The sequence below is a fragment of the Triturus cristatus genome, chromosome 11 (assembly GCF_964204655.1).
Source record: "Triturus cristatus chromosome 11, aTriCri1.1, whole genome shotgun sequence".
NCBI lineage: Eukaryota > Metazoa > Chordata > Amphibia > Caudata > Salamandridae > Triturus > Triturus cristatus.
The window spans coordinates 663,726,688-663,740,905 of NC_140594.1; the positions used below are offsets into that span (position 1 = coordinate 663,726,688).

The window sequence follows — 14,218 nt, forward strand, 5'->3', positions numbered from 1 at the left end:
ACTGTCTGAAGGTGAAGAGGCAGAAAGTCAAGGAAATCCAGAGGGGACCATACGTGAAGTGGTTGAGGAGAAAACTGTTGGAATCCTGAAAGTTATCTTGACTGACATTGGAGAAGAGTCGGATGCTCAGGATGTTGTTGAAGATCTGATAAAATTTGATGTTGCAGAAGAAGAAGTGAAAAGTGATGAAAATCCAAATTGAGTGAACTAAAGGAGTCACTTGGAGAAAAGTGAAAAGAAGAAAGTCTGAAATTAGCTGTTTGAAATAATCTAGTGTTCTAGTGTTTCAGTAGTGGAGTAGAAGAGGCTAAGTCAAAAGACACTGCCAAAGTAGTAAAATGGCTAACACAAAGAATAACCAAAGTAGATGTGCCTTCTTGAAAAGATGGTGTAGAATGTGCTGCTGCTGTACTGGATTATTAATGCTATTATGGGGTGTACTAGCTTTACTAGTTACTTTTAGAGTTACAATAGACACTTTTGGAATACATACTGAAAATGTGACTAATGTAGAGAAGAGTTCACAGAAAGTAGTTCCAACTAGAATTAGTAACATTTACATACATAAAGATAGGTCAATTAATGATTTTTCTAGCAATGTTTTTTCGAAGTTGTTGTATGAATATGTGAAGACAATGGAAGTTAGGGATTGCTACGTTTGTATGCAATTACCTGCATCCATTTCAGAAGGTGTTACTAATCACCATTTACCAGCTACGTATGGAATTTCATGTAGTGTGCTAAGTAGTGTTTTTTATTTGCTAGGGAAAATAGATTATGAGATGTCTGACAAGGATAATATTTTTGGGCAATTGACTATGAATAAGAAGCTGAATCCAGCTAAAGAAGCTAACATTTTTGGTGAGATTTTTATTGAGAAAGAAGAATTAACATTAGATTACATTTTTAGGAACAATTTAACTTGCAGTTTGAAAGAAGAAAAGGCTTTCCTAGACATGGTAGAGGAAAGGAGAATGAGCATGCATTAAAAAAGGCAGGGAAAAATAAAATGAGTGAGACAATTTGGGATATTGAGATGGGAAAGGAATTGAGGAATGGGGCCAGTCCAACTTTGGCTTTAGATGCACCACAGAAGGGTAAACTATGCATTACCAGGAAGAAATCCCAATATGATAATTACTTTGTTGGGACTAGTGTGTGTCATGATACATACTTCATTGCAACAGGATGGGGTTTTAAAGGTGGAGAAGATCCAGTTTTTCCGGGAGTGTATTATATTTGTGGGAACAAGGCTTATTACAAGTTTCCTGACCATTGGAATGGCACGTGTTATGTGGGCCTGGTCTTTCCAAAGATTTTCCATATAGATAGGATAGAAGATGTAGAACACATTAATTTACTAACACGTTTTAAGAGAGAAACCTGGTCAGAAATCGTTGGTGATATTTTTGGAGCTTTAATTCCAGCAGTGGGAATTTCTTTAAATGCATATGGAATTCGGAAACTGTCAACAGTGGTGGATCGCTTATCGACAAGTACCGCTGGAGGGTTTCTTTTGGTAAATACGGAGATGATTGCCGTACGTGCCATGTCAATGCAAAATCGACTTGCCCTTGATATTCTATTGGCCAAGGAGGGTGGAGTCTGTGGAATGCTGAAGGTTCAACATTGTTGCACTTACATTTCTGATGAAAGCAAAGATCTGAAGGTCTATATCAAAAATATTACTGATTTGCATGAAGAATTAGTACCACTGGAAGCTGAAAGTATCTGGACTAAAATAGCCAATAAGTTGGTTGCTGTTAAGAGTTTTATTGCTAAGATAGGTAGTACTATTATTGGTAAAATATTATTTCCATTGACATGCGTAATTGTTGCTTTATTGATACTAAGATTGGGGTGTTTGTGTTGTAAAAACAGGGGAGGGAAAAAGAGAATAATTAGAGGAAATACTGAAAAGAAACGAAAGAGGTCAAGGAGAGACCCACAAGAAATAGAATTAGAAAACTTGAGGGAGAGTGTTTACTTGGAGTCGAAGAGGGATGATGTGAGAGAGTCTGGTGTTTAATGTTGTGTCATAAAAGACATTTTCAATTTCTCCTAAAAATTGGGACTAAATTTTTTTTTTTGGGTTGGTTTTTGTGGTGATAATATATCACCAAAGGGGGGATTGCTGGAGCAGAGTTTTCTGTTGAAAATTTATTGAGTTTTAAGCTCCAGTTTTGTTTATATGTTATGATTAAAATTACTAATTTATAATCCCTAATTATTAGTTTTGTTAAAAGTCTTGATTAACCAACATTACTAATGAGAGAAACTACACGTGGGAATGCATATATGTTGCTTAATAATATGTGCAATTTAATTAAATGAGTGTCGCAAAAGTGCTATTTGTTTTGAGTTTGCGCTTTTAAAATAATGTGTGCTAATGCTTCTTTGTGTTGCAGACGGCTAGGTAATTACATACACATAAGGGTATTAGCGGGGATTAACACTGTATAATCATTATGATGTGGTAACATTGTTTTGTGTTTCTTTTAATTAAGATGGTCCGTTTTGGCCTAAACCAAGATGGCTGCTATTTACAGCCTGCGCTCGAGTGATTTAATTTTGACGAGAGGCCTTGCCGAACATGGTTGAAAGTCACCTGGCCACAGCCTCTGTCTGATTTAAAAGTTTCCGTGAGGACAGCAGCTCCGGGCATGCTTCCAATTGCCCTTGGAAAAGAATAAAGCCACAATGACCTACGATAAACCTGTGGTGGCTTCGCTATGGTACCAAGGAAGAGCATTCATAAATGTATCGCCTGCAAATTCGAGTTTCCTTCTTCCGTGTTTTTATTTTTGTGATTTTTCCTGAGCGAAGGTTTTCTAAATGTTACCAAGCGACATCCTTTCCTGCTCGCTCTGCTCAGCGGCTCAACGGACACTCAGAATTTGTTTGTTACTTTTATTTCGCTAGTTTTATTATAAATAATGTTAGACTAGGGAGGGTCTAAGGCCACTTCTTCCTGAACCTATGCTTGTGAGGATCGATGCTGATCAAGAGGACGGCGACTCGGGAGACTTTACTGAGAGACCTGTCCTGACCCATTTAGCTAGAATAGGTAATTATCAGAATAATGATCTTGCTATTGATTGACTTTCATTGAACTAATTTAGATAAAAAATGATCTTTGTTTGAATATCAGTGTCGAGTGGTTATTTCTTTGTCATTTATTGAGTTTCAAATGTTTTTCCTATGTTTTAAATCATGACTCAGGACAATTTCTTTATGGTCGCATTGACCTCGTTTTAGATGCAGATTGGTTTAGGTTTCTCTCCTATATTCAGTGTGGATAGAGTAATAGTGTGAATTTCAGTGTGATGGGCCCTAGCGTATGATGTGTATGTGCGTGCGACTGTGGATTTACTCTGTCCGTGGAAGTAGGGAGAATTTATATGCGCCGATCTGCAGCAGATGTGCAGGAGAAAGCGCTTGGCGGCCTTGGTTACTGGGGCTTTGAAGCAGTTTTAAGATCGTATTAATATTAAGAGTTTTTTTGTCACTCAAATGGGTGTAATTTCTGAAATTCATGTTTCCCTGGTCTTCACTGCTTGAATTTTGATTGCGAGGAGGTGCCACTCAGTTGTTGAATGTCACTCATAATTACAGTGAAAGTATGAAAACGTCACACACAAGCAATCTGAAACCTTGGCAGCTATGCCCAAGTGACTGTATTCACATCTTCAGACTCGGGGCCGGCTTTGGGGCGGTGGTGAGCTCAGGGAGCGCTGCGTTTAGAAATATCTTATGGGTTTAAAAGCACTGGATGAACACCACACCTCATGCACAACTTGTTGCCGGTCTGGATATGAATGCGCATAAAAGGGCGGCAGTTTTTTGTCAATAGAAACTGCAGATGTGAAACAAAAAAAAAATGACAGCGTTCAAGGCTCCTACGTGTGCTAACAAGGCATCACAGATCACTTCTAGGAGAAGGAGGACACTGCACCGTTCACTTTACTATATTTTCATTATATCTTAACCACAAATACACACAGACGATGTTCATGTTTTAATTCAAAACTGGAATGCGGTAAATTGAAAGGGACAACGTCTGTTTCTCGAATGTCCTGTAGGGGCCACTGGTGAGCTGCACAAGAATTAGCAATGCTCCTTTCGTACCCAAATAGATAACCTATTTAAAATGTTCCTTCTTAATACCTATTATGTGGGGGAAATAAGGGGTCAAATTACGGTAGGAGTGTCCGAAAGGGTGCCCTACAAGCAATAAATTCACATGCTACAAAAAAGGCCATCACAAACACAAGTCGGTGTCGCATCTAATTTTTCATTCATCTCAGCTGTCTTGTGCATTCGTGGTCTGTCACACGTGAAAGTTAAATAAAGCGTGGCTCACCCTCTGTAGCACACCCTTCACTATAAACTCCTGGCAGAGGTCTCAAATGCGAGGCCTTTTATGCGAAGTGCTCTTACCACTGCATACTACCATTACAACACGTAACTGGTGCACTAAACAGGCTAAAGTAATAAGTAACATGGCAGGGCAGCAAACATTCCCACTTACGTTCAGGGTTCATAAACTCATTACATCAAATATTACGAACAGAAAATGTGGTTGCCATGGATTGCGAGACTGTAGGGAGAACTAACGCATTCCAAGGGAAATGAAAGGAGACCATTAAGGAGTCATTTGGGAGGTGTAAATATCTGCTTGTTTACTACGGGTGAAAAAGCACTGGACGGCATGCTGGCTTGGTGATGTCGACGGTGCTTTATAAGTGGGTAAATATCGACGGAGGCAGTGTTGCTACATCAGGGCAGGCTTCTCCAACGAGTAACTTGTGAGCTGCTAGTACTCTCCAGCTACCTGCAAGTAGCTCTCCTGTGTCTACTTCAGCCTACTAAAGTAGCTTATATGGAAACTGAAACCGGAGTGTGTATTAGAGACAAAGATATGTGTAATTTCAGAAACGATAAGCGGATGCTTGAATTCCAAAATCTATTTAAAGCGGATATTTGAGTGATAAATCATTTAGCATTGTGGGGGTCTTACTACTACTATTATGATGACCTTGGTGCCAGGGGCATTTAAACTACAACAGTTCAGTATTGCCCACAAAGCCAATCCAAATTGACAAAGGCAGTTTTTTACATTACTGCTGGCAATCCTGTCTGGCAAACTGAGATGATCACGGCAGGTAATTTTACACAGGGTGATACCTAATGTAAATCTGTTTGATGTCACTATTACAACACTAATTATATTTGTAGCTCGGGATGACTTTTATTGATCATAAATATCTCATCACAGAAAAGGTCGGAGACCCCTGCACTGGGGGAGCTGGTGCAGATGGAAGAGAACACTTTCCAAATGGATACATTCATCAAAATCTTAGTTCAGTTGTACATAGGGCATTCTTGAGTGGTCCAGAGTGGTTTGAATGTCGGAGCCCATAGCCAGGTAGGCCTCTAGGTACTGTCCCTTTATAAATGTATACTGGATGAATGCCTCAGGGCAATTAAAGATTGGATTGTCTACCAGTTCCATCAAGCAAACTTTGCTTCTGTTCGCTCAGGAGTAGGCCAGGACGGTGAACTCTGCTCCGGTCGCAAAGTTATGCACACTCTGCAGAGTACAAATAAACTGGAGTTTTTTTCCACCCTCGCCAACATTAAGTTAGCAAGCAAGGGAAATCCAACACTAGACCACCTCCCAGCGAGATTTTTCAAAGCGGACGGTCGTGGATGGTAGGCGACCACTCGCGTTGAGAAACCCTCCGTTCGGGTTGAGGAAGCTGCAGCTAGAGTCGAAAATCTACTCGAGTGGCAGAACGAAGCAGCGCCCTCTTGCGCTCCCCATAGTGCCTTTCACGCAGATTTTCCAGTGCGGGGCAAATACACGGCGCAAAAAAAAGAAGCACGAACGGCATGAGATAACACTCGCCACTTGCGGGACTCTGCGTCATGCGGCAGAGTGTTTTGGTATCTTCTGAGCTACGCCCAGGCCTACTCAGGTCTGTACCATTTTGGCAAGTTTCTGTGGATAGGACTTTTACTCCTATTGTTCATCAAGCCGAACCTGGTAGGTTTCTTCTCAAGTCCAAACAGAAAACACGGACAAACGTTAAATCCTTCAGTTAAACTGTAGAATAGTAACTAAATCTTCTAGGGTGAGTCAAGAGGCATATCCCAGTGGAGGATTTCAGGGTGGTTGGTGAAGCACTAGTGCCACCCAGACTGAGCAATGGAAATTCTGCTGAAGAAGGGGTCCTAAAATACTTGGTCATTCCACTTGCCTTTCAAGTAGCTGCGAGTAGGGCACATGTTAATATAGTGGGCAATAAGTGAGTTAACCGTAGCATGTGGGGAAGACTAAATACAGATGCTCAGAAAGAAGTTCGGGTAGGACTAAAGAGGATATTGTGTGTGTGCAGGGGTGGCGAGCAGAACATTTTACCAGCGCAAGTAAAACACACCAGTCAATTACTGCAAGCAGTGTACCTTAGGCATTCTTGTCCCAAGCTGCACCTTTATTTCCCCCAACAAATCCCTACTCTGAATATTTTAACCTTCCTTCTCTTAAATCCCTTTCAGCATCATCATGCTTCAGCAGTGCCAGAGGGCAGACGATATGTGTCGTCAAAATGCTGGTTGGTAGCTGTGAGACAACATAACCCAAGCCATATTAGTCACATCCTTCACCTCAAGGATGGCTTTAGGGTGGTGCTTACAATGCAGTTGCACCTGCCGCTGAGCTTGGGGGTGCTGCATTCAGAAAAATCTCATGTGTTTAAAAGCACCTGATTCACTTTTTCTTGTGTCTGACAGTTTTCCGGCAACAATAAATATTTAAAGTTAACTCTGGTGATTAATGTTCCTGCTGGAGAAAGAGGAGAGTTTTGTCTAGTTGCAGTTTTGACTCATCATAAAAGTAGTGCAGAGGGATTATGTGCCTGATGCAAAGAACGTGTACCATACAGATCACAAAACTGTATTTTATGCGCCTAGCTTAGTGGGTTACTGATCTGGTCACAGAAATCCTTTTGTTACTTGCTGTTTATAAGTTACAAACCTAATATAGCACAGTGGCCTGTGACCTGTCAAAAAGCTGCATGCAAACTGCATGGTTCAGGTTAGAACTTTGTTTTTTCCCCAGTCTTTGATCATCCAAATGTTGCTAAAAAAAAGTTAGTTTGGGTAGAAATATCTTCCTATGTGAAAGAAGGGCTTTGGAGAGATGAAGGCACTGTTGGAGGGTTGTAGATAGGTAATCTATCAGTACTGCTTGCAAACAGGGCCCAACATCAGTTAAACTGAAGGTAGTTTTTAGACCTCTGTGCAGAGCTTGAAATAAATAAGGGCAGCCGCAAACTGCATGATTTAGCCATGTTATATAATCAGCAACAATCACTTACCTGCCTAAAACGAGGACCAGATTGACAGGAATTCCTATAAATCTACTAACTAAAGGCAGATTCTTAAAAAAAGTTACTAACAATCGAAGAAATAGGGAGGACAGATAGAATGGTAGAAAACGAATACATATCGCTGTCAATAACTGTTAGAAAACTCTTTCCAGTCCATGTTTCTTTCTCGTTAAAGCCTTAGTTTTGCAAACACCCTAAAAGCTTGAACACTTGATGACTTTCCTTAAACTTAAGACCAAAAATGGTCAACGATTCTCTTAAATGGATTATCCACAGATTTAAATTACTTGGTGGGGTCTCAATCACTTTCCACATGTCACACTATAAGTATACCTCAATAGATAGGCGAAACTGAACAGACATACAGAAAATGTAAGTTATTTCAGAGAAGGCGGTGGAATTCCAGTCTGAGTTTGGATGCAGGACTTGGGCAAGTGGAAAACTGATTGAAATAAAGAACACTGAGCTGATTAAAGCAAGGTGGATAGCTTGTCGGGGAAGGGCAAGTAAACCATAAGACAAAGATGAATACTTTGCAATCCTACTGATTTAGGCAGTAGACTGGTTTTTCAGCATTCTTAATGCCTACCGATTTCAACCTCTAACACTATGGCTTTTCAGGAAGCCAACATCAAACTCTCTCTGTGTAAAGCCCACCCTAGAAGAAGGCTACCATTCTACTTGATCCACTCCTGCCATTCTTTTGTACTGCCTCTTCGACTCACATGCACTGTGCAGCCTTCAAGGGACCACCAAGTTGAGTTGCAAGGTAACTGTTGCTGGAGCAGAAGTGGACCAACTACAGCCTCCGAGTGGCACAAATGTAATAAAACCCTGTGGTTTCAGTCATGTTCCAAGTTATCCTGTCTTGTACACACCCCAATCAGTTCTTAATTTTTCAAATGATTTACACACTATTGAGCAACATCTCGTTTAAAATGGATGTGACTATTTGGAAAATACAACAGAAATGGAGTTTCATGGTCATTTGATCTGCCTTTTGCCCACATACGGTCTCTGGAAGCTGCATTCACAGTGGGCCTTGGAATTTCAAATAAGAGGCTAGCAAGAGTCACCACCATCTTCATCTCGCAGGAGCGGACGTGAGGGGGATCTCGCAGACCAATGGTACAGGTTCTGGAAACTATGTGGAAGATGTCTGCCCAGAGAAAGTGTTATTTTAACTTAAAGAACTGAGTGACAGTGACTTATAGAATATTGCATAAAACATATCTTAAAATGAAGCAGTATATACCTACCATTCCTTACAGGCTAGCAATAATAAAGACACTAATAAATCTAGTTGAAAACAATAATTTTGAATAGGTAACTAGGACACTTAAGTGTACTAACCACTGATCTAGGAGGCTATGCTAGTGTCAAGTTTAGTTTTTCCCTTTACTTACTCATGAATACTCCTAATGTGAGAGTGAGAATTACGTAACAAAAAAAGTTTTCAGACTGGGAACACTATATGAGATAGAGCATCAAAGTGTAATATATGCAGGTGGAATTGAAACAACAGCAGAGAATATACATGTACATATTTGATTTAGATCATCTTTAAAACTTTTCTTAATGGAATCAATCTATGATCTGTGGAAAAAAAGTAAAAAGTAATTTGCAGCTAAGTACTTACAGTTAATTTTACTGTTGTTCCTGTCAGAAGACACTGGAGATTTCACTTCTTGTTCAAGCTCTGGTAAACAGCAAGTAGGGAAGAAAGATTATTATGTTTAGCACCCACGCAACAGAATCAAGGACAGCTGCAATATGCGGTGTGAAACTTCATGTGGCTAACAAATCACATTTATTTTATGGAATAACAGCCAACCATGCATAAAAGCATGAGTGTATTTTACAGCAGGACAAAAAAATCTTAAAAGATAACAGTACTGTGAGAAATTTGATGCATCAATAAGGAGAGTAAATAACCCGGTAAACAAAGCTTTACTTGTGGACGCTCAAAGGCAATTAATTTATTGAGTGGATGCATAATGAAGTTTGGTGCTCAAAGCAAGAAACTGGACCCCAAGTCCACTCTGGCATCGTTCTGCAGTAGTTGGTGCATCTACATCAGGCACAAGTGAAGTTTTGCCTACATGGCACTACAATAGTCAGGAACATCAACAGAGGAATACAATAAGAGTTAAAGTTTAAGAGCCACCCATCACATGTGGATAAATGGAGTTACCTTTATCAAAAGGTCACTCCTGCCTAACCGGACGGTTTTTAATAGAATAGGATAACCTACACTTTTTTACATCACATGAAAACCACTTAACCTCAGCATAGGACTTTCAAATCATGCTCAAAGAACTCCATCTTGCAACGACTGAAGAAGCCTTAGCAGTTCTACCACACCTTCTCCACAAACATGCTTACGCTAGGACCAAACACACAGAAGCCTGTTTAAGTCATCCTAGCTATTTATCTCATCCCCTTGTGGCAAGTTCCGATTTTGATTCCCACCACTACTAGATCATTATTCTTTGGTCCATATAATATTGAGCCTGCTCAATCAGAGAAGTGAATTGCTTTCGATTTTCTATGCGATTTATTAAGGTTACATTATAAATGGCATTGCTCTTCTGAGTTGGTTGCATTAAATTGTTGCCAGAATCAGAAGAAAAATGTAAGAGGTTCATCTCAAACTCATGCTTTCATCAGGTCCATCGCTGGCTTCCATTTAAAAATAGAGGCTTTTTTGTGCGGTCAACCACATGGTGGGGACTGATTCACTCATGACAACATTTTCTGAAAGCCCACAATGCCACATTATGGGACCACCACCTTAAAACTGCTTCTTAGGTCACTGGATTCAGAGGCAAAGAAATGCACAGGCACGGAGGAATATTTATCAACAGATACCATTACCAGACAGCCGAGGACTTAAATATTGGGGGGAAAAGACAATTGCGCAATGACACAAACCCACTAGTCGGAAGATCATGGACTGATTCATAGTTTTAATTCCAGGATTTCTTTTTCAGCTATTACCAGAAAGTACTTTCAACTTTCACTTCGTAATGACAATTGTTAAACTACCTTGTTAGTTCTAAATCTAAATCTGCTTCATCTATTACATTTGCATCCAGTTCCTTCTTTTGGACCAAACCTGAACTAGGCTACACTTATCACCTTCAGACAACATTAATGGTGATATACTTTTTACAGTCACTCTTGAGTGAAGGGTTAATGTTGCTTGGTGTGTCCTCCACAAGTGAGAGTGGTTACGAGGATGATGGCTAAAGTGGTAATGAGATGATTGTAGACTGTTAACCTTTCTTGTTGGAAGTCTGAATATTCCGAGTCTAGACTTTCCATTTCCACCCAGTAGGATACCTTGGGAAGGAGAGGTGTGATCTTCAACCATGACAAACCTACTAAATCTATTGGCATTTAATACAGTTGGGGAATAAGGCCACCAGCAGCTGCACAGCTAGTAGAAGAGGAGAGGCCTAAGCAGTGAGTAAAAGTTATTAAAATAAGCTATCTAAATGGAAACGTATTAGCCAAAAGCTTTTTATTTTATTAAAACTCTACGTATGATACAATTCTAGGGGCTTTTAGCCAGCGCTCTTCATCAATTGGTCTAATATTGTGCTAGTCACATTTTTCTTCCACCCACTACGGCATGGAGTAATATATCAGTAGCATGGAGTAATGGATCAGTCCATTTTAGTCAATGGTTAACTTCACTGTGACAGCGTTCCGCCCTTTCAAGGAGCCCATCCACACACAAAGTAGTTCTCTGTGCTTTTTGTGACCCCAAAAACATTTTCACTTAAAGCAATTTTTTTTATTTTATAATGACGTGAGCCCAGAAGTTTCCCCAACATTATATTGACACTTTTCACTTCTAAGGAAGGAATCCCTTCTCACGGTCTTCCTTCCCTTTGGTTGAATGATGGGGCTTTCCAAGTAGGGCTCTCCTAGACAAAGTTCAGTTCTTTGTTGTCTTTTATAGGGCGTTAGTTCTTTTTTTAATGAACATTTGCAAGCAGAGGATTTCTCACTTGTTTATCAATTTTAGCTCCTTACTTCTGCCTCTCCATGAAATCTTAAATGAGGTGCTACTGTTTCAGATAACCCTAATACCCAGTTCCTTAATAGCCTGTTCTTAAGAGCTCAAAAAGTTTGTTTTGCATTTTCCTCACTTTTCCATATAATCATTTGTGGGTAGCTGAGCAACTCTTTCTTGACACTTCATGAGTGTGGAGCTTTTCTTTTCATTCACTTGATATCAGGATAATTTTTAACATTACATCTACTTAATGAACAAGTTACTTACTTTCTGTAACACCTTATCTGGTGCAGACTATCTAGCCACAGATTTCTTACTTTAGATTATTCCCCCGGCATCAGACTGGATACGGAATATTTTTTAGCAATATCCCCAAGCGCCGATGGGTTGAGTCATTCAGCTCCACATCGAAGTCGTCTGCTCCGGAATTGACGTGCACGGTAACTATGTAGGTGCCACCCCGGCGCGCTGACGTCAGGTACTTTTGCACTTTGAACGCCAGGAATTGCAGAGCAATGACGAGTACTGAGCACTGGTGTGGCAAACTAAGGCCCTGAGAAAAGTGTCCCTTACACCGTAATTGTTTCACGGAGCGGGGATGATGGAAGTGTCTGTAAGGAACCTGCACCCAGATAAGAGTCTCTATAAGATAAGGCATTACCGAAGGTAATTAAGTTGTTCATCTGATAGAGACTTCTAGCCGCAGATTCCCTACCTTATTAAAGATACTCGAGCAACACCTCCCCAGAGGTGGGTCTGCAAAGACAATTAAATCAGAAAGTCTTGTAGGACCGAAACGCACATCACGATGGACCTAACTGTCCACGCAGTAGTGTTTGGTGAACGTGAGCAGGGATGCCCACGTCGCTGCCTGACAAGATGTCCAGGACAGGGACACCGCACACTAACGCAGTGGAAGAAGTATTGGCTCTAGTGGAGTGAGCCCGCAAGCATTCAGGGGGTAGCTTCTTGGCCAATGTGTAGCAGATCTTAATCTATAGAACATTCCATCTCGAGATAATCTGTTTTTGCACAGCCTTCCCTTTTAGCTCATACATAGACCAAGAAGAGTGGATCATCCACCCGGATCTCTTTTGTACGGTCAAAACAGAACAACTTTTTTTGGGTCCAGACAGTGGAGTCTCTCCTCCGTTTTGGAGGGATGAGGTGGGGCAAATAAAGGTAGGCAGTGAACTCTCTCTGGCCTACAGGACAGGTAGTTACACTCTTCAGAATAAAGGAAGCATATGTCCAGAGAACTAGTTTATCCAGGTAATAGGTGGTATAAGGAGGGTGCACAGAATGCATGCAATTTGCTGCCCCGCTGATCGATGCTATGGGCGCTAAAAAGGCAGTTTGTAGATCAATAGCCTAAGTGGGTAATTATGCAGAGGGTCAAATGGTGCACACATCAGAAAGGTAAGGAAAAGGTTGAGGTCCTACAGAGACCTGATGAATAGCGTGGGGGTAAACTTATGCTGCAGGCCTTTGAGGAACCTAGCCATTACAGGTGACTTAAAAGAGAAAGTTGGTGCGCCAACAGGAAAAACACCAAAATGGTAGAGATAACCTTAAACTTCTCCCAGAGACCTGCTGGGCCAACGATAAAGGAAACAAAAGAATCTTGCAAAAAGGGAGTCAACACTGTGGGAAGCACACCATGACACAAGCTTGACCCAACAGCAGCCGTATACAGACTTGATGGAAGGATGCCTGACTGCCAGAATAACATCACAGACTTTGGGAGAAAAGTCGAGATCGGTCAACTGTTTCTGTTCAATCTCGACACATGAAGGTGAAGGGTGAGCAGGCTTGGGTGCAGAACCCTCCCCTGTTTCTGTATTAGAAGATCCTCTCTAAGAGGCAGCCTGACTGGAGGGCCAATTGTCATGCTCAGCAGCTCGGGATACCAGACTCTCTGTGCCCAATCTGGAGCCACAAGAATGACTTGGACCCAGTCATTCCTGATCTTCTTGAGAACTCTGGGCAGGAGTGGTATTAGCGGAAAGGCGTATGAGGCCAGAGGTCTACTTGAGACAAAAAGAGTCACACAGCGAGTCTCGCTGTGGAAATTCCAGCATGCAAAACTGCTGACTTCGCGAGTTTTCTGCGGTGCTGATCAGATCTGACCAAGGCTCTCCCCACTGCTGTAGGAGATCTTGCACCACCTAAAGATGGAGATGCCATTTGTGATCAGCTAGGCATCTTCTGCAGAGTTTGTCCACTTTGCCCATTCAGAGAGCCGTAAGGTATTGAACCACCATTGAAATGTCCTGATGTTCCAGCCAAGTCCAGAGATGCAGGAGCTCTTGACAGAGGGTCTACAATACCACCAGGCAATGGTGTGAACACCTGCACCAGCCTTTCCCCGATTAATGCCAAACGAATCTCCCAAAGCTCAAACAGGTTGATGTGGAGCTCGAACTCCGCCTGAGGCCAGAGTTCTCTGATCTCCACCTCTCCCAGATGGCCACCCTAGCCTAGGAGTGACGCATATGCCACTACACTCAGCTCTGGTTGGGGAAGGGAGAGAGGCCCGACATTGATCCAGTCGCGGTTTGTTAGTCACCACTGCAGATCTTTTGCAGTTCCCTCTGAGATTTGGGACAGGTCGAAGAGATCCCCTGATGCTGCGCCCAATGGGACTTCAGGTCCCACTGTAGACCCCGCAAGTACCAACAGGCATGAGTAACAAGCAGGAGGCCATGAGCCCCAAAAGCCTCAGTCAGTTTCATCACAATGCAGGATAGAGGCTGAAACCGTGAAATCATAGCCTTCAGATTCTGGACATGCCGCT

At 41.5% G+C, this 14,218-nt stretch overlaps 1 protein-coding gene across 2 annotated transcripts in view; it reads right to left on the minus strand.

Moving 5' to 3' along the window:
• Positions 1-14,218, minus strand: part of RYK (receptor like tyrosine kinase) — a 734,028-nt gene that overhangs the window by 409,990 nt on the left and 309,820 nt on the right. For both annotated transcript variants that reach the window (XM_085634236.1, XM_085634235.1), the window contains exon 5: positions 9,034-9,093. In XM_085634236.1, the coding sequence (XP_085490362.1) occupies positions 9,034-9,093 (60 nt within the window). The remainder of the gene's footprint in view (positions 1-9,033; positions 9,094-14,218) is intronic.